Source organism: Chionomys nivalis, chromosome 22, assembly GCF_950005125.1.
Source record: "Chionomys nivalis chromosome 22, mChiNiv1.1, whole genome shotgun sequence".
Classification (NCBI taxonomy): Eukaryota; Metazoa; Chordata; class Mammalia; order Rodentia; family Cricetidae; genus Chionomys; species Chionomys nivalis.
The window spans coordinates 42,772,202-42,793,055 of record NC_080107.1 but is presented as its reverse complement, the minus strand read 5'-3'; the positions used below and the strand labels follow the sequence as shown (position 1 = coordinate 42,793,055).

General features: G+C 51.5%; 1 protein-coding gene across 3 annotated transcripts in view; it reads right to left on the bottom strand.

The window, feature by feature from the left end:
- Col5a1 (collagen type V alpha 1 chain) overlaps positions 1 to 20,854 on the bottom strand; it is a 155,746-nt gene that overhangs the window by 80,035 nt on the left and 54,857 nt on the right. For all 3 annotated transcript variants that reach the window (XM_057755689.1, XM_057755690.1, XM_057755691.1), the window contains exons 5-11: positions 8,848 to 8,979; positions 7,626 to 7,757; positions 6,906 to 7,145; positions 5,997 to 6,176; positions 5,398 to 5,454; positions 350 to 391; positions 86 to 148 (exon numbers count right to left, since the gene is read on the bottom strand). In XM_057755689.1, coding sequence (XP_057611672.1) covers positions 86 to 148; positions 350 to 391; positions 5,398 to 5,454; positions 5,997 to 6,176; positions 6,906 to 7,145; positions 7,626 to 7,757; positions 8,848 to 8,979 — 846 coding nt within the window. The remainder of the gene's footprint in view (positions 1 to 85; positions 149 to 349; positions 392 to 5,397; positions 5,455 to 5,996; positions 6,177 to 6,905; positions 7,146 to 7,625; positions 7,758 to 8,847; positions 8,980 to 20,854) is intronic.

Below are 20,854 nucleotides of genomic sequence, written 5' to 3'. Positions count from 1 at the left end.
GAGGAAGAGACCAGACAGAGCAAGAGGAAGGACGCACAGACAAGCCCACTGAGCACATGGTCTTGGAACTGAATCGGCCTCTTACCCTTTCTCCAGGGTCACCCACTTGGCCAGTAGGACCCGTAGTTCCTGGTGGTCCCGGAAGACCCTGGAATTAAAAATAAAGTCAAGACAGGGTTTCAGATAAGGCCGCAGGGCAAAGCCTTCCCTTCTGGTTAAGAGAGAGCAGAATGGGGTTAGGGAAGCAGACCCAGGTATCTACAAAGGTGGAGAGCTTCCAACTTTCTACCCAGGAGTTTCCCCCACAGTACCTCCCACAGGTCAGAGGGTAATAAATGCAGACACTCACAGCAGGGCCTTCAGGGCCTGGGGGTCCCTCTATCAGCATGCCCTGCAGAGAGAAAGAGAAGGGACATCTGAGATCACTGGTCCAGCCCAACGTAGCTGATGGACAACAGTCTAGATTTCTAACAGTCAACCGAGAGATCAGTCAGTCCCTACAGGGCTCACGGGCAGCAGCCTGTGGTGATGAACACACTCTTACCGTCTTTGCATTCTCTCAAACACAACTTGGACAAAAGCGCCACAATTTGCCAGAATGAGAGAAACAGCCCCAAATAGTACTGCTGTCCTCTGTCATCTACGTGAAATCCAGCCACCCAAGGGGTGGAACAGACCCCAGACCAGGCACCTAGGTGGACTGAAAAAGGCTGAAGAAAAGCTATATGGGCTGATGGTACTCAGGACACACCCAGTCCCTCCTCCCAAGTCCCAGCACCCTGCTGAAGTCACCTGATCCACAACTGTCTTTCTCCAATCTTCCTTCCTGTCACTAGCCCTCACTGTGTCCAACCCCCAAAGGGGATAAGGCATCCTGGTACCTATTGGCCCTTCTTAAAAGTAGGGCTTTTCTGCTCTGAGACCTGCATTTCTGGGCACCCCCTTCAGAAAGCGCCACCCAGACTTCTCTTGGTCTCCCAATCATTGCCCACCCAGAACGTTCTGAGTCCCTTGCACGCTTCAGGAGAATCTGTGCTGGGGGAGTGGGGATCTGCACACGAGGCTGCAGGCTGGTACCCAGAGTCTGGGACAGGCTTTGGGTGGGTAGTTGCAAGACCCTGTCATGACACTGGCCATGTGAGAGACATCCATAGGTACGTCTTGGTTCTCAAGACTGCGGGAATAATGGAGTGAGTGGCTGAGGCCTTGGCCTTGAGCCAGGTCCCTGTCTAGTCTCCCAGCCAAAGGAAATAAGAATGGCTAGTCTGCTGAGATAATGGGTACCATCATGCCTCCAATATGTCTTTGAAAACACATGACTCTCTTGTCAAATGTGTGCTTTGCCCTGACAAGCAAAAAGTCCTGTTCAAGTGGAGGTGTGAGGCCTGAAATGCTGGTCACCATGGCTAAGGGGGGAGGGGGGAGTGGGGAGTGAAGCCCAACAGACTAGGGGCAGCAAAGTACCCTACACGCACACACACAAGCCTCAGCCACCCTGCCTATGAGGTTCCTGGTCTCTGGGAAGCTATACTCCATGTTTACACAGATGCACTAGGAGAAATATTTGTGCGTGTGATGTACACAGAGAACTCATCCAAGCGGCTCATCTTCCCACTTCCCGTTTCCCCTGACAGGCAGCTGGGAGGACTCAGAAGTGGAGAAGGGATTAAGGGAACCACTGGTCCAAGCAGGGCCCAGGAGACAGCAGCTGTCTTTGCAAACACACACACTGTTGTTCTGAGGAGCAAGGGCAGCACTGTGGGAGCTCACGGGAAGCCAGTCCCAGATCACCCCAGGTCAGAACAAAAAGGAAGGCATGTGGCTAGGGGAAACAGCCCTGGTCCCATGGCCTTCCGAGGCAAGCTGAACCTAAGCAGCACCCCACAACCCCACCATCTCCTAACGCATGGGGCTCAGAACGACAGGAGAAGGTCTCTGTAACTGACAGGGTTTATTCACTGGTGGCCTATCAGAAATAATCTCAGCTACCCTCACTAACCCCAATAAGCCACACTCACACACTGACTCACGCTCACACAGAGAAAGGCTGGGACATAGGGTGGCAGACGGAGCCCCTCGCTGTGTATACACACGCTGGGTATGTCAAAGCGTCCGTCCTGAGGGCTGGAGAGATGGCTGAATCAATAAAATGTGCAAGCATGAGAACCTGAGTCTGGATCCCGGGATCCACATAAAAGCTAGGCTTGCACCTGTAACAGGAGACAGGCAGAGCCCTGGAGTCCACTGTCCCGGCAGCCTAGACAATGGCTGAGCTCACCACCTTCTGACCCCCAGGGTAGCCCTCTTCAGGGTGCTGAGGGCACCTACACATACATGGCAGACTTAAAAAAAAATAAAGTGCAGTGCAACTGAAGGAAACAATTGGCATCTACCTTTGGTCTCTGCGTGGATGTACACACACCCACAGGCATACATTGTACATATCTGTACCAAAATGTACCTACATCCACACTAATAAAAACAGTGGTGATGATGATGATGATGATAAAAAGTCATGTTGTTTTATTTCCTTAAATACATGTGGTTAAACAAAAACCAGAAATAAAAAATCTTAGACTTGGCCAAACTGAAGACAACTGTTTACTTTTCAGTGAGTAAAGACAGAGCTCAGATCCTCCTGCCTCAACCTCCCTGTCGCTGATATCATAGGCATATGCAGTCACTCTCCGCTCCCAAACCATTCTTAATAGAGATCCATCCACCTGCTACGCAGAACAAACTAGAAGCAATGGCGGAGCCTGGGGTCCTTTGGTAAAGTGATTGCCTAGCATACTTTGTAGCCCTGGGTTTGAACTCCTAACCCCAGGACTAAGAGGAGGGAGGAAGGAGAATCAGGAGTTTGAGGTTATCCTCAACTGGTTAGGAAGTTCAAGGCCAGCCTGAGCTACTTGAGACATGGTCTCCCCTGCCCAAAAAGAGTCAATGATAAACCAAGAAGGTAGAGTGGGTGGCACCAGGCGAGAGGCATCACCTCGGCACTTCTGGCCCCTGAGCCCGTTGTAAGCTGGTGCCAAGACTACTACTGGGTCTGCCTCGTCTCTGCCAAGTCAGATCTGCCCTTCTAAGGAGCCCCTTGTCTTGCTGATAAATGAGAGGAGCTAAACCTGAGCAGGGAGGGCCAGCGATGTCCCTCCTGGATGCAGGGGACGGACTGGCGCTGTGCTCAGTAGTTATAAACCCATGCTGTGGGACAGGTGTGGGGGACAGGGAACAGCAGCTGCCCCCACACGGGGCAGGCTATACACTGCCAGTCCCCAAGGCTTCCATCTGTTTACGTATAGCTAAGGCTCTGAGGACATCTGGCGACGTTCCAGGTTGACAATTCCAAATGTTTACACCATCTCTCCGTGGGGACTCGCCAAAGGCCCTGTGGACACTCTGAGGAAGCTGGGAAGAAGCAAGCAACAGGCGGGGGTGGGGGAGGCTTCTGTAACTGCCTCCAGATGGCTTGGGCTCTTCCCAGAGAAGAGGAACTGGATCGTCTAGAGATGGGTGTCCATTGGACCACCTCTACCTTCTCAGTGCTATCTCAGGCCCGTCCTCACCCACAGCCTCCTTCAGGGAAGCTCTCTAATGGGGCTCTCCTACTCTCAAAACTGGGGTACCAACTCCACATACAATAAGCTTAAGTAAGCCTTATTCTAAGGTACCACTCAACCGTTTCTGAAGCTGGGAACCAACCTTGAGGCCTGCAGAGCCTTGTATACCTGCCTTCTCTGGGATCTCACTGCCCTACTCAGTGAAAGGAAAGACGTTCCTTTTAGTGAAGCATCAGGGACCCTGTCAAGGGGCTGCAATGGATGACCACATCCACCTGAGGCCAAGCCCCATTGAGGCAGTGCCCTATGGAGGTCTAGCACAGCAGAGAGGCCAGCTGTGCAGCAACCCCCCTCTGGCACAGAGGAGAACAAGCCTCAGACATGTGTCTGGGGATAAGTCTGCCCTGGTCCCTTGAGATGTTCCTCTTCAGGACTAGCCTCCTGTGAGCATGAACTTGGGTTAAAGTTTCCCATGGGATTGAGCAAGGGACCCCTGAGTTGGGCTACCCTCATGCTCTGCCCCCTTTCCCTCTGTGCCCTGATCATACAGCCTCAGATAAGGGTTGTCATCTTTAGAGCCACAGGGAGGTCAGGGAAGGGAGGTAGAACGAGGATATATGTCCTCAGGCTCACTGCCAGGGGGAACCAGGGACATGAGTAGCAGGCAGAGCCTTTCTTCCGAGGCTTCCCTTGGCCAGGAAAGAGGCCAAGCCAGGGAGCTTACCCTGGTCCACTGGCCTACTAAGCACTGCCAAGCAAGATTCTCCCCGTGTGTGAAGGTGGCGGCCCTATGAAGCTGGTTCTCTCTCTGAAGGAGCCCCAAGGTCATGTTATGAACTCAGATCCAGGGAGTCAAGTCCTGGTAGTGGAACTAACAACTCCCAGCCTTGCAATGGCTGCGATGTACGACAAGAGCTTCCTCCCTTGGGTACTCACGGGCTATGTTAGGACAGATGACCTCAGTGGCCAGATCCTCTAGGCAAAGCCAATTCTGAGCTTAGGTCCCATGGCTACCAAGCCCAGGGTACTCAGTCACACAGCTTTCTGTTCTCCGAGGTCAAAGTTCTGATGTCAGCAGCTCTGAAACCCAAGCAGGCCACAGCACCCAGCAGGACAAGGCCAGGCTCCCACAAAACTCTCTGACCGAGGAGGGGACATGGGCTGTACACAACCACACATTCTCTATAGGTCCTTGTGCTAACTTACCCAGGATCCACACATTCTCTATAGGTCCTTGTGCTAACTTACCCAGGGTCCACACATTCTCTATAGGTCCTTGTGCTAACTTACCCAGGATCCCACTGCCTAATTACATGGGGCTTTACTCGGAGGTGAATCCTACCTCAGAACCTCTGATATTCCCTTGTCAGTCTTTCCTGTCACAACGGTTGCAGTAAAGAGACTCAAATGGGGGCATTAGGGACACAGAGAGGTGAAGTCCTTAACTAACTACGCCCCCTGCCTGCTCCTTACACTAGGAGCTCCCCACCCAGCCTTGGTCCAGCCTCCCTCTTGAGGTCTGTGTCCTTTCTTCTAAGGAAATCTCCGCAGAGGTGCTCTGACCCTCTGCCTTCTCTCCAAGTACAGACACTTGTGATCTACATGCTGCCCAGCACCTTGACCGAGCTCTGGAATACTCCCCCACCCCAGATTCTCCCAAGCATCTGTGATACAGAGGATGATTGCATGGGGGTGGCTTCTCGAGTAGCCTGGTGGGTAGAGAAGGGACCCACAGTCTGGTCACACTCTACAAAACCACCACGAGCTTATCAGAGGACACCGCAGCAAAGAGACACACTATACAGACATACATACACACACACATCTGTGTCCTTACCGGCTCAATAATGGCTGGCTCTCCCTTTTGTCCTTTCTCACCTCGAGGTCCTCCAATCTAGGTGGGGGTCAGGGTGGAATGTGAGATTCCAGAGAGGAAGAACAGGGGAGAGAAAGGGAACAAAAAGTTCACATGACACAAAAGTTGAGCAAAAGCAGAGTGCTCCCTGCTGCCAGGTGCCTCCCCTCGTGTCCAGGAGGAGGCTAACAAGCCGAAGCGGGCTACTCATCCTCATGCCTAGCCACGCATATATCGACGCAATCAGGCAATGAGGCACAGATAATGGAAGTCGGAGGGGCCACTTTAATGAAAGAAGCTCAGCCAAGCATGGTGGCACATGCCTTTAACCCCAGCACTTGGGAGGGAAAGGCAGATGGATCTATGTGAGTATTAGTCTGGTCTACACAGTGAATTTCAGGCCAGTCGAGTCTACATAGTGAGATCCTATCTCAAATTAGTTAATTGGTTAGTTAATTAAAAGAGAAGAATGAAGCTGCATGGCAGCGTAGGTCACTCTTGCCACCCTCAGACTTCTGGAAGGGCTTCCCCTTTCCCACCACCCAGATGCCCCCGAGCAGAGAGGAGCCTGGGTCTCTTACCCCCTCGTAGATGGTGTCCTGGTTAGCCGGCATGCCTGGCCCTATCTCTGAGGGCGAGACGTTGGAGTCAGAGTCAGGGTCGAAGTATGGGTCATAGTAGTTGTCCTCTATGTTCTTGATAGTTTCCTCGGTGAACTCACCACCCAGGTCATCCTTCCCTTCCCCTGGAGGCGGAGCTGGCTGTAGATGAAGGGGCAGAAGGGGCAGAGTCACTCAGGGAGGCCCACCAAGTGACTGCAGACTTCACCTGGCAGGCGCTGAGTCTGGCAATTTCTGCCGGGCACATAGCAACCAGTGACCCACAACAGACCATCTAGAGCTGAAGCCCATGGGGATTCCATGAAAGAAGACCTGTGCTCCCCGCAGCCTTTCGGCACACTTCCCAGCCACCATGGGGATGGTTCCCCAAACTGCCTAAGACCCCATAACAAGTTAGGGCAGTCTCTGAGAGGTGCACTCCATGCTGGGGAGGTCTGCACTCAGGTGGTGATTATGGCTGTACTCCATCCACTCCATGGGTGATTAAAGCTTGCACCCTGGAAACTGAGGGTCTTTCTAACAGCAAAGAACACAGTGCCCTGTGAGGGTTACTCTGATGCTCACGGATGGTACTCCTGAAGCCAAAATCTACAGTATTATCTGTACCATCCTGAGAATAAGAACTCAGAGCCCAAGAGCTATTCTACCCATTTTGCAGTGGAAAATGGAAATAAACTCAGAAAAGCCAATGGCTTCCAAACACACTCAACCCCACTACAGAGGACTCGGGAGCCAGAGTATGGGGTCGAGGGGGTTGAGCAATGAAGGCCACCCAAGGAAGTAGGTGCTCATCAGGGTCCTAGAGCCACAGCCTTGGCCCTTTCCCCACCCCTCCCCGAGGTCAAGACATAAAGGAAGGAAGACAATTACATTGGAGGTGTTGGAGGTAACAGTGGTGCTGGTGGGAATCTCGGCTCCTGAGTCAGGGTTGGTGGGCTGGTCAGGGTTCTCTACCCCCTCGCCATAGCCAAGGTCTTCATAAGGGGAAACAGTGTAATAGTCGTCAGTGGGCACGTAATCATAGTCCCCAATTCCTGGATCATCCTCCTTGCCGGCAACGTCGCTGGTCTCAGGCACTGTGGGGGCTTCTGGTGGGGGCTGGGTCTGTTCCTGGGGGCAGAGAATAGAGAGAGGCAGTCAGGGGACCTGGATCCAGGATTTTCTAAGCACCCTTCCTAGCAACCCTTTAGTATGACAGCGAATATCAGAGCGTGGATGCAGAGCTCAGCCAAGGCCTATGGACTTGGATTCAGGATCCTCAGTCCCTGAAAGACAGGGACAATGAGGAGGGAGGCAGCCATTGCGTGAACACCAGCTACCAGGAGTGGCATGAGTAGATGGAGGACCACCCAGGAACACACCAGGAAAGGTCCAACCACAGCTGAAGCTTCCACATATGTGGGGAGGGGGGATGTTTCCCTCTGTAGCCAGGTTGGCCTAGAACTCATGACTGTCCTGCCTCAACTTCCCAAGAGCTAGAACTGTGGGTATTTGCCACCATGTTCGTGGCTTCTGGCTCTCTACCCTCCCCTGTTCCCAGGCCTGGAGGGACCAGGAACCTCCCCGACCCAGCCCCAGTCCAGGTCAGACCTCAGGAACCTCTGTGGTTTCTCTGGCGGCTTCCACTGGCTTCTGCGTAGGCGCAGGCTCCTTCCCCGGGTCTTCAGGGTCTTCATAATACGGGTACTCATAGTAATAGGTCTCACCATCTCCTTCTGGGTACTGAAGTCAATGGTGGCCATAGGAAAAAGGAAATGGACATATTACAGGGCAGCCTGTCAACCTCCTTGCCCCGGCTCAGATGGGGAATCAGATGTCAAAAGGCACTGCCCAGCACCAAGGGTCCCCAGACAGGGTTCTTCCCTCAGTCACTCCATGAGAAGCTGAACAAAACCCAGAAGCCCAACATGGAGATGGATGACCTCACATGCTCCTGAGAGGTCAGCAAAAGCAGAGCCCTCAAAGTGGTTACATCTGACCCATAGGAATCAGAGCCAGGCAAAGTGTGAGTACCATTAGTCACAGCCATTAGGCACCAAACATGACCTTCAACCCCAATTCATGGGACTAATAGTCAGAAGCAGGCATTTTTGTCCTCAAATACAAATCAGGGACCTGGTGGAGGCTGACTTTGGACATCCATCCAGCAACCCAGGATCTGTAGGGGTGCGCTCTAGGCCAGGGAGCCCTACTGCCCCGTGAACACCCCCACCTCATCTGAGCAGCAGTGAAAGAGGAGAGATACAGGGAGAAATACAGCTGGAGAGGCAAAGAGCTCAGAGGAGCAGAAGACAGGCCTGGCCAGAGGCAGGGGAAAGACTAGAAAGAACTCCAAGTAAAATGAATAACACAGGGCCTGGGGGTGAGCAAAGGGACCCATCAACTAGAGCGAAAAATGGGGAGAAGGACAAAGGGGACACATATGGCTGTCCTTCAAAGTCGCAGCTACTCTGGGAGTCAGGGAACTGACCACAATACACAGGGCTGAGCGTGGTTCAGGTGTCCATGAGGGAATGGGCTGCGCTCTAAGAAAAACTGAGGCCACAGCTTGAGGGTAAAGGGCACCACCTATCTGCATCCATTCATGGGCGTGTGTGGAAGATTAAAGGCCATAGCCACTAACGGCACTCCCCTGAGAGACTCCATCATGGTGGGGTCGGTGTAACTACTCTATGGTAAAGTGGATCAGACATTACACACTGCTTCCCCTATGGTCCTGCAGCTTCCACAGTCCTTTGTAACCCTGCAACTCTGTACCATCCTGGCCTGCCTGGGCTCCCACCCACCGTGAATCCGGCCAGAGATGACTCACATATTCATCCGGGTTAGGGTCCTGTGACTGAGGTGTGTCAGGGACCGCGGTGTCACAGTCAGGGCTGTAGTGCTCACAGTAATCATAGGCAGCTCGGTGGTCAGAGACAAAGAGCAGCTGTTGGATGTCACCCTGCAAAAGGACAAAAGCTCATGAGCCAGCATCACAGGTACTCATAGGGACCTGAAGGACCCAGGGGACCCAGCCTGGAAAGACCTTGAGAGGAGATGCCCTCAGGGACACACTTCCTCCCAGCAGATGCTGCTCTGCAGAGCTACTTAAGCTAGGTTGGCTGACCTAAGGATTAACCCATTCATCTCCCCATCCATCTGTTCACCAACCCAACCTTCTATTTACCCGGGCACCTATGCACTTATCTACCTTTCCTTCCATCCATTATCTAAACACCCATTTATTCACCTACCCAATCATCCATTCATTTCCCTTTTATCCATCCATTCATCCATCCATCCAGCTCACCCATCCATTTACCTCCTATTCACCCATCTATCTACCTATACATCTATCTACCTACCCATCCACTCATCATACATCCACTTATCCACCAACCTATCTACTCATCTACCCTTCCACTAACTATCCGCATCCATTCTCCCATTCACCCATCCACACATCCATTTATCCACCTTTCCATCCACCCATCTATCCATTCATCCATCCATCCATCTACCCATCTATCCATTCATCCATCCATCCATCCATCCATCCACCCATCCACCCATCCATCCATCCATCCATCTATCCATCCATCCATCCATCTATCTATCCATCTATCCATCCATCCATCCATCCATCCATCCATCCATCCACCCATCTATCCGTCCATCCACCCATCCATCCATCCATCCATCCATCCATCCATTCATCCATCCACCCACTAATCCACCCACCCATCTACTTTTCCATTCTTCCACTCAAATGTCCATCCATCCATCCATCCCACAAATCATCCATCCATCCATCCATCTACCAAATACCCGTTACACATTTGCCGAGTTGGTGCTCACAGTTAATGTACTTACAAAGCATAAATGCATCTGCCCTAGATTCTGGAGGACATATCCCTGTCTCCAGCAGTCTCCAGCACTGAGGGGTATCTCTTTACAATGTAAAGCTTGCTTTTTCATTGAGTTAAACACAGAATTACTATACGACCTAGCAGTTCCAACCCTGGAACCTAGAACAAACACTTGAACAAATTTCCCCAAATCAGTATACCCCTAAAGATAAAGAGGGACTGACTCACTTGGGCCAACGCATATCCATATACTCTCAGAGCAGTACTGTCAACAACCCCAGATGTGGGAGCACAGGTAAGGAAACTGCTCACAGCCTTCCATTGTGGCCATCACGGTCTATCAGCCCCCATTCAGTAGCCCAAGAAAGTAAGGCTCAGTGTCCAATAGCAGGTGAGGCGAGGCCTGTGAAGGTGGCTCACAAGGTTCCAGTGACTTCCTCCTACTGGACTCAGAGCTGGAGAGACAGTATCAGAGCATTCTAGCATTTTGAAGGCCACACTGGAGATGGTATAATAAACAGAGGTGACCTAGGGCTGTGCCAGGTCAAGTTCTCTGTGCCTGGAGCCCATCCTGTCACACGATGCTATCACCAGTCACTATAGCTGAATGCATTACACTATACTGGAATAAAGTCTGCAATATATTCTGTGGAATTTTCCAGAAGTGGTCTGCAGAGACAAGGCCTAGATGCAATCTGGAAACCAGCACAGTCTCTTGGGTTTCTTTTGGGTTTTCTCTCCAGCCCAGGCAGAAATGCTACCTGCCTGGTGTGCATTCTCAATGGTATCTTTGCCTTTCCAGCTGGGCTCTGCACCCCTAGCGGACCTGCAGTGCTGAGTCCTCCAAAAGGACAGCAAGATAGAGAATGTCAAGGGGGTGGGGGCCAGCAGAGGACTCAGGACAGGGAATTCAAAAACAAACATGAGGTAGCAGTGAGAAGAGACAGCCATCAGACACTTTGGACATACGGGCCAGGATCAGACCACAGGATTCAGGAGCAAAGCCACAGGCCCAGAAGGAGGGGCTCAGAGAGACTCAACAGTAACCAGCAAGCACTCAAGAAGGGAAGGAAATAGCAGACGCATTTCTGTGATTACAGAAGATGGCATGCCAGCTCTTTCTCAGTGATCGCCTTACTCACCCATCCATCCATATATGTTGCCCATCCACCCATGCATGCATGCGATTCATCTGCCCCTCCAATCATCCAGGCAGCCATAAAGGCCCTCCATCCATTGATGCACATCATTCCTATGGCCATCCATCCTTTCTCCCATCCATTTATTAATGCCATCGATCCATCTATCATTCTTGCATATCATCTGTCTATCCACCCACCCATGTCATCTGTTTACCTATTCATTCACTCACGTACCTAGTCATGCGTCCATCCATTAACCTGCTCGTTCAACAGCCACCAGTACCTCCTAAGTTCTGGCCACCATGTCTCACACTGCAAATGCATTTGTGACACAGAACAGCCACACGGTGGTGCCCACATTATATCATCACTGACTGGCCTTGTGCTTTCTGATAATATCACATCCTCCCAAACCATGTGGTCATTGAGCTTCTATTGGTGTCCTATTTCTGGCCAGAATCTTGGGATTATCTCTGGTCCTGCACCCATAGCTCTGCTGTGCCCTGGGAAAATGTGGCCTTCTTGCCCAATCCAGGAGGCCCTGCATCCCTGCTTTTCATTAGGTGAAGTATAAACCTTTCTCTGAACTGGACCCTAGGCTGAACCTGGAGGTTGCAGGGGCGGGTCTAGATGTGGTACTCCTATCTACATGACCATGCAGGACTGCATGAGTGTGTCACCAGAAGTCACTGAGTGTAGGCCCATGGATGGCTTCCTAGGATCCTCCTTCCTGAGAAGGAGGGTGTGGGTGTCTTCTGATCTAGGACAGGATCCGTCACCATCTCCAGGTTCTGAGGGGAAGCCGACCAAACTGGGATGAAGTGGGAGTACTCACTGACAGAACCAAACACCAGTCTCGGAATACGTCAAAGGCCAGCCTCTCTGAACCCTGGAGTCTGAGTTCCACATACCTGGTCCCACTGGGGTTTGAAAACCCCAAGTAATGAGCAAGGGATTCCTAGTACCTTAAACAGGCTTGAGTCTGGGTGGCTGGGTAGGGTAGCCTCCAGGGCGAACTACAAGGTCCTTTCCTCTGGGTACCATTACAGTAGACAGATGGAGCCCAAACCCTGATCTCTATGGAAAAGGAGGGGCAGATATTTCCTCCTAAGTTCTGCCTAGTGCCCTAGGGCACAGTGACCATTCACTCACATGACTGTCACTCCCCACTGGACAAGTGAGGAGTTGTATTCAGGAGAGGTCACTGGCCCTGATCTCAGAAGTCTGGCTTCCTTTCCATTTCTGATAAAGCACTCTGAGAAAAGCAGATTAGAGAGGAACAGATTTATTTGGCTTACACTTCCAGGTCACAGCCCAGGATTAAGTTCAGGATAGAAACCTAAAACCAGACCTATTTGCTATTCCATGAAGCATTGCCTCTAAACAGAGAACTCATCCACAGCTAGGAGTACAGCAGAAACCAAGGAGGAGGGTGCTCACTGTCTCACTCAGACAGGCGCATGCCCTGCTGGTGTGATGTTGCTGCTGTTTGCTTGTTTTTGTTTTTTGACAGTTTCTCTATGTAGCCTGAGCTGTCCTGGAATTTGTGCTGTAGACCAGGCTGGCCTTGACCTCAGAGATCTGCCTCTGCCTACCCCGGCCTCCTGAGTGCTGGAATTAAAGGAATGCACCACTACCACCTGGCTTGGCTAGCTTTCTTATACAGCCCAGGACAACATACATATAGAATAGTGCAATCCAACCCAGGCCAGACTCTATTATATCAACTAACAGTCAAGAATACGCACCACACATGTGCCCATAGGCCAGTCTGATCTGAGTCTCTTGAGACTCCCTTCTCAGATGATCCCAGGTTGTGTCAAGTTGACGATTCATACTAAGGCATTGAGCTATAGCCCATGACTACCAGCTGACCCGCCCCACCTGTCCCCACCTCGGCAGGCAAACTCCTATCCAGGCTGTAGACAGAAAAACATTCTTCCCCGCAGCAAGCGGACAGCTACTGCCTTCTTCGGACGTGCAAAGAGCTGTGCCCACCACTCCACAGTACTGCTACGCCCTGGAGCCCAGGTTCCTTCCATAAGATGAGGCAGGACAGCTGTACAAGAGGCAACTGGGGGTAAGAGGGCCAACCTCACCCTTGACCCCTAGAGGTGAAGGGGCAAAGGCAAGGACAAGAACTTCTTCCTCCTTTAGACCAGCCCTGGGCTCTAGCCCATAAGGGGATTTGGGAGTCAGAGAATAGATGCACAAAACTCCTTGCTGCTGCTGCTGCTGCTGCTGCTGCTGCTGCTGCTGCTGCTGCTGCTGCTGCTGCTGCTGCTGCTGCTGCTACTACTACTATTACTACTACTGCTTGATGCTCTGCAGCCTCTGCTGCAGTAAATGGGGGGGGGGTGCACAGCAGGGTCCCAATGATCCCCTCTCTGTATTTTACACAGTATTTCCCCTACTGGCACCCAGGCTAGTTACTTCCCTCTCATTCCCATCACCCCTCCCCACCTTCTCTGAGGCCAGCAGAGGTGCCCACAGCCCTGGCTCCCTCCCTCCCCACTTGTCTCTCCTAGGATGTTGAAGGCCTGGGTTTTCAACGCCCACAGATGAGAGCCTCATGGCAGGACGGTGTGGGAAAAACAGACATTTTCATTTAGCAACATGACCTCTATCCAGCTCAAATTTCATCCAATTCAAATAAAAATATTTTCTTTCATTTGAGAGCTTGGCATGTAAATAAATGATCTCCAAACACACTTGGCGGGAGGAAGAGATGCCTTTGAGGGGAAGTGAACACTTAAGAGTCTTTGGGACCTAGCAGCTAACACACTATGAGACTGCTGTCTCTTACAGGCTCTGTCTGCCTTTCCAGGAGCACCACGCTCTTCGGGCAGGGATGCGTCTAACATATCTCTGCAATCCGCTTAGTGGTCAAGAGAGCAGGACAGAGTAAGGTGGCTCACTGTCACTGAATGTGGGTACACCACCACCTACACACTACATGACAACTGGTTCCCAGGCTGGATAAAGGGCTCTAGGAACTGATGCAAAGTCCCATGTCCCTGTGTGCCTATCCGAAGCTGGCTTCAGCCCAGTCAGGTTTTCAGTCTCAATGTGGACATGCAATCGACCCAGGCTGGGCGAGGAATGCCTACCTTCCCAACTGTGTCCGTCTCCGAGTCCTACTGGGAGCTGGTTTAACTCCATACCTGGTACTGGTACAGAGTGCCTCTGGCCCATCTTCCTTTCCTCATTGCATGTGAGGAGAAGGGAGAAGGGCCTCAAATGCCCAATGCCCAGCAAGACTACCAAGGGACAAGAAGCTCTCTGCAGGGCAGGAGGATAAGTTGGTAGGACAGGGGCTCCACTTGGCACCTGTTTCTGCTCCCCCAGCTGTGTGCAGCACAGGTTGGGGCTGAGAGGACAGGATGAGAGCATCACAGGCCCCTCCTAGACCTTGTGAGAACCAGGAGAAAGAGAAGCTGGATCAGGACAAAAACTGAAAACCCACCCCGGGTTCTGAGAAGACCCTACCTCCATCCTGGGCTGCCTGCGACTTGCAGCTACCACATGGCCTCAGACTGGAGCTAGTGCCTGGAGTCCAACCTCTCAGCCAACTTCTTTGGGTAGCGATCAGATGGCAATCAGATCTAAGAGGACACTGGGGGTGATGGTGTCATGAGGAATTCAGGAACTAGGCTAAGGCACTCCCAAGTCCCTAGAACCATTGCCAGCCCGGTGGAAATACAATGATGACTGGTTCATAGAGTACTAGTCTGGCATGGATAAAGCCAGGGGTTTGCCAGGCAGTGGTGGTGGCACAAGCCTTTAATCCCAGCACTCGGGAGGCAGAGGCAGGCAGATCTTTATGAGTTCGAGGTCAACTTAGTCTACAATAGCTAGTTCCAGGACAGCTTCCTAAGCTACAGAGAAACCTTGTCTTGAAAAACAGAACCCTGGGTTCAATCCCCAGCACTACATAACTGAGGCACGGTAGCACTGTGTTTACGTCTCAGCACTAGAGCAGTAACAGATACCAAGAGGATTAGAAATTCAAGGGTATCCTTGGCTATGTAGCAGATCACAGGCCAGCCTGGGATAAATGAGAACCTGTCTCAGATAGATAGTAGACAGACAGACAGACAGACAGACAGATAAGTCACGATGGATGCAGGCAGACAGCAGTCTTGAACCTAAGAATGCCCTGTGTTCTGAAAAGAAATCAAGGTCCTCTAGAAGTCTCTGATGGTGGTGGGTCCAGAGAGGCTAAGGTTGGTGAAGTCGGGAGGTAGAGGAGAAGAGGACAGGTCCTGCCTCTGCAACTTGGAAGGCATCCCAGAGGGCAAGAGCGCTCTCCTCCATCCTCCTGGAAGCTCAAGAATGCTTCTGGGGTGGACCTGACACATCTGGTCTCTCTGGGTTTCTCTGTGGAATATTTAGAAGGTTGGGCTCAGGAACCCACTGCAGGGAGCCCCAGCAAGGTATAGCTGCGCTGTGGTAACCCATTTTGAAACCTTCTAGGATGTCCCCAATGGCCTCACTCCTCTGTGGACCAGCCAGCTCTGCAGGAAGCTCGGAGGGCCTTGTGGGAGACTCAGCCTCTCACGACTGCCCTGTCACACTGGATGCAACCTCAGCAAGCTTTCTGGAAGTCATTGCCTGTGGCCTAGGCAGAAGCCTGGAAGCCCCAGGTGGTTGAACTATTTGTTAAAGCCTGGGGCTGGAAAAAGAGCTCAGCCATTAAAAGAACTCGTTGCTTTCCCAGAGGACCTGGGTTCATTTCCCAGCAACCACCATAACTCCAGTTCCAGGGTATCCAACACCTTCTTCTGGCCTCCATGGGCACAAATGTACATGCAGGCAAAACACTCATATCAAATAAAATAAATAAATCTAAAAAAAAACAATGGCCAGAGTTTCATATTGAGAACATTTTATCAATGATTCATGGGAGAGACCCAGGCTCCATGCAACAGCCCTAAACCTCACAAGGACCTCTTTAAAACATGGGAGAAATGCAGACTTTAAACATGCAGGCTGGGGGCCCCCAAGGCCTTTTCAGGGCCCAGCAGTAGCCAGCAGGGGTAAAGGCAGGAAGCCAGAACCTAGACTGGGCTCATAACCTCACTCACCCATAGCTTGCCACCACACAGAAAGGTCTCAGATCTGAAGTTCAGAAAGACACTCCTGGCTTCTCAGTGAAGGCAGGAGATTGCATTTGCTCATAAACAACACTCTGGGGGCCCTGGGGTGCTGCAAGATGTCAGGACCAGCTGCCCTTCCAGAGGTGGGCCTTGGCTGCAGGTTCTCATAAACAACCAGCTGAATCTGGGGATTGGGCACCAGGCTCTCTGCTCCGGCATGGGGACACTGGCTATCCAGGATCTCACTGAGGCTCCCTTAATGCCAAGTCTTATTGCTAAGCATCCCCATACACACAGCCCAGAGACAGCAAGGATGGCAGACATAACCCCCAGCTCCTTCAGGCTTGCATCTGCTCCTACTTCCATCCTGATACAAACCACATACCCTGCCCCCTTTCTGCATGAGCATGACTTTGCCCAGAGAGGGAGAGATCACACGCCAGTGGGGTGGTGCCATGGAATACTCTAGCCCGGCCCTCTTGCCCACCACAGGGGAGTCTCAGGGACAGGAGTTTATCTGCTGTTTTCTGCGTTCTGGAGATTTTCTCTGGAGTCTGTTTTCCCAACTCTACCACAAGGCCACACATCCCCTGCACTTACAGGCCTGCGGGCCTCATAGCAAGAGCTGAGGTGGTCTGGTGTGTTTGTAGATACGAGCATAGATCTTGTGCACATTCGTGGGTGTGGAGACTGTATGTTAGCTGTAGTATATACGCGTGTGGGCACTGCTTTGTCTGTGTGCATGTACATGCGATGTCATGGGAGGGTCCTAGTATGTGCTAAGTGGCTGACCCTCAAAGAGCACGGGAGTGTGGACCTGAGTACCCAGGACACTGTTTCCTCCCTCAACTGCAGCTTATGGGTCCTCAAGAGCTGCACTGAGACTCCTCATTTCCTCCCCCTACCCCTGTCACCCACATGATGACATGAGCTGCTCCAGAACACAGAATCTTGACTGAGCCTGCCTCAGATAAGGTCTAGTGTTGTCCACCAACCCTCGCTGGCCCCTTCCGTATCTCAGCAAAAGTGATCCTTCCCCAGGCCTGACCCTACCCTATTCCCACACTTCCCACACTTCTTCCATCTTTCCCTTCCCATGACACAGATGTGTGAACACAGAGAGATGAGACCACTGTCACAGACCACCTAGCAAGGAGGCTGCCCACACCTCTCCCAGCTCCCTGGAGCCTAAGGCCTGTGTCAAGCTGTGCACATCACACATAGGACATCCTTAAACTGCTCAGTCACCCATGCAGGCTTACACATGGTGGGTAGCAGCCCAGCCCATCCTTCTAACCCCAAAGGCCAAGCCCTACCATTACTTAATTTCAAATGCCACACCCAGAACTAGCAGTCCCACACGGCCTGCCTATGGTGACCCTAAACCACGTGAGGAGAAAAGGTGCCAGTATTTGAATACCACCTTCACCCTCATATACCAACCTTTGCCTGTCCCTTCCCCTTCCGTTCACAGGCTTACTTTCTGAGCCCCTACGGAGTCTCTAGAAGCTTCTACCCCCGTGCCTGTCGGTCATTATGCTGTTCCAGTGTGCTGTGCTGACCCTGCCCCCATGTTGGCAGCATCAAGTGAACAGTCCATTTTTCTGCAGAGGGCAGTCCCATCCGCATTTGGACACTGTAGAGATCACGCTGTCCTTGGCGCTCACGGAGCCTGAAGCATTTTGCTGAGCGAGTCGGTTGTGTTTCTGCCGATAATGAAATTTTAGCCAGGCTGCGTTGGGCCAAGGAAATTGCAAAGCTTTTGTGGAAGAGTCTGCAACCCTGGGGGCTATGCAGCGAGCGCACTCACATACAGTGGAGAGCTTTGCAATCTACCCTCTCATAACAGAGGCCTCTCTCTGTCCCCCTCCCTTTTCATTCTTCCTTCTCCCTGAGGCAGCCCCCGCGCCACGGCTGCCATACCGGGCCCTCACCCCATCCAAAGGGGGCTCTGAAGGGATCCCCACAGACCACTGATAATTTACAGATTACATCCCAAATTTTATGCGGACGACCTCGAGCCCGCAAATAGACAGGTGCAAATAAGTTGGGAAAACAAGCCCTTCTTGTTGCAGGCTGCAAGAAAGGCAGCACACAAGTATACTCGCAGCAAGTCCTGAGTCCCCACTGCCACACTCCCTGGCCATGAACCATTCCCAGAACCATGCCCCAGAGCTGGTGAGGGTAGATCTCTCTGTCACCCATTCAAAACACACCTAGGTACCTGTGGCCTGGACAAGTTCCCGGAGCTCCTTGCTTGTTGTCACAGGTGGAAGGGCCACACTGCCAAGCTCCCCTGGTTTCCCATCTGAGTCACGCTCAATGATCTTAGGCACTTTCCCAAACCACATCGGGCCACGCTTCCCCATCTGTGAGGATGGAAAGAGGACTGGCCTTGGCAGCGGCCAGGGGAGGCCTCAGCCCAACTTCCACAACTGGAGCAGAGGACAACCATGTTTCCAGCGGCAGTAAGGACCACAGAGCCAGCCACATGGGCGCATGCCAGGTACCCGTAGGTATGGGACACACCCTGTCAGCCATCCAGGGATTCTTTCACAGGCCCGGAGCAGAGCGCCGAGTGCTGAGGGGCCCTTTCTGTCACCCCATCTTGTACTCAGAGGTTCCCTATTGACAGATCACCCGTTTGGGTCTTCTGGAGCCCACACAAGTCACATTTAAAAATTTTTTCTTTGGTATTATTGCCTATTGGCTACACAGGGTGGAAACAAAAAATGTCTAAGTCAGGGAAGGGGACTTGAACACACTGCTCTGTGGTTTCCAGTAGCCTGTGGAGATGGACTGAGCTGTGTTCACAGAACCAAAAATGTCTTCTTGCTTCTTTTCCTAGACCCATGTGAAAGGTATAGGGCATAAAGGAATCATGCAGGAAGTATCTTAGAAAGAGAAGGATGATCACCATCCTCACCACCACCACCACAACCACCACCAAGACCATGATTACCACTATTACTATCACCACCTCCATTGGTAACACCACCAAGAACATCATCACCACTACTACCACCAACACTACTACCACCACCACCTAAGCCACCATTATCACCACCACCCATTACCACCACCACCACCACTTTCATTAACAGCACCAAGACCACCATCACCACTAGCATCACAATCACCACTATCAGTACCACCAACACCTTCACCATTGCCACTACCATTACCACCAATACCTTCACCATAATTGTCATCACCATTACTACCATCACCAAGACCACCATCACCACCACCAATACCATCACCATCATTACCACCAACACCTTCAACATCACCACCACCATTACCACTAGCGCCTTCATTATCATCATTGTCATCACCAAGACCATCATCACCAAGATGACCATCATCACTACCATTATTATTACCGCCAACATCATCACCACTATTATTACTACTAGCACCACCATTACCACCATCTAGATCACCATCACCACTACCATAATCACCAAGATCATCACCACAATAACCACTACCACCACTAAGACTACCATCACCACCAGCACAGTCACACCCCCACTACTCTTCCAGTCATGACCATAGCCATTCCCTATGGTTGTCAACCCCTGGTGAAGGCTCACCATCATCCGAATGCCTCTTCAGCATAAAAGCCTGCAGGAGAGCACACGGCTTTGATTCCTCCTCCTCCCATGCTTTCAGTGTATCCCACTCTCTAGGAAGTCTACGAACACGGGTAAATAACTCTGTGTCATAACTATTAGTCTCCAGGGAGGAAAAACAGCCCTTAGGCTTCCTGGGGACAGTTTGCACAACTGTGCCATGTGGATTCTTCCTGAGTGGTCCAGGAAGGCACAATGGAGCTCAGCGTTTGGCCATGGTCTCCTGCTCCATCAGCATGGGAGGTGTTGAACCCGGTGATGTGGGTGAGGTTATGTGAAGAAGGCTACATACTGACTTGAGCCAGGACTATGAGTATGGCCAAACCCATAGGATACCCGCATGAACCCGACAGCCTCCTAACCATCTGGAGAGAGAGAGAGTGTGTGTGTGTGTGTGTGTGTAGGGGGCAATGTTGTCTTAGTTTGCTTCCTATCGCTGTGATAAAACGTTCTGACCAAAAGCAATTTAGGGAGAAAAGGATTTGTTTGTTTGTTTGTTTGTTTGTTTTGTTGTTTTTTTATTTTTTTATTTTTGGCCTATATGTCCCAATCACAGTCCATCCCCAAGGGAAGTCAGGCTAGGAACTCAAGGCAGGAACCCAGAGGCAGGAACTGAAGCAGAGCCCACAGAGGAATACTGCTTAACCAGCTTGCTCCTCATGGCTTGCTCAGCCTGCTTTCTTAATCAGTGCAGGGCCACCTGTATTGGACAACACCCACAATGGGCTGGGCCATTTCACATCAATCATTATTCAAGAAAATGCCCCATAGGGTTGCCCACAGGTTAATCCGATAGAAGAGCCTATTTTCATTTGAGGATCTCTCTTCCCAGCTGACCCTGGCTTGCATCAAGTTGACAAAACAAACATCCTAACCAGAACAAATGTAGAAGAGTTAATATTCACAATTAAGAGTAGAATAAAAGAACTTTGCGATTACCACGTGTCCATCAACCCAATTAGGAACACTTGGTGGATTACAGCCAATCAAATTGGCATAGCTTGTGGGCTTCCTGTTGCCCAAAAACTCTGGCACTGAGGAGCTTCAAAGGTGTCGTCCATCGGTGTTCCTGACACCAGCTCCCAACAC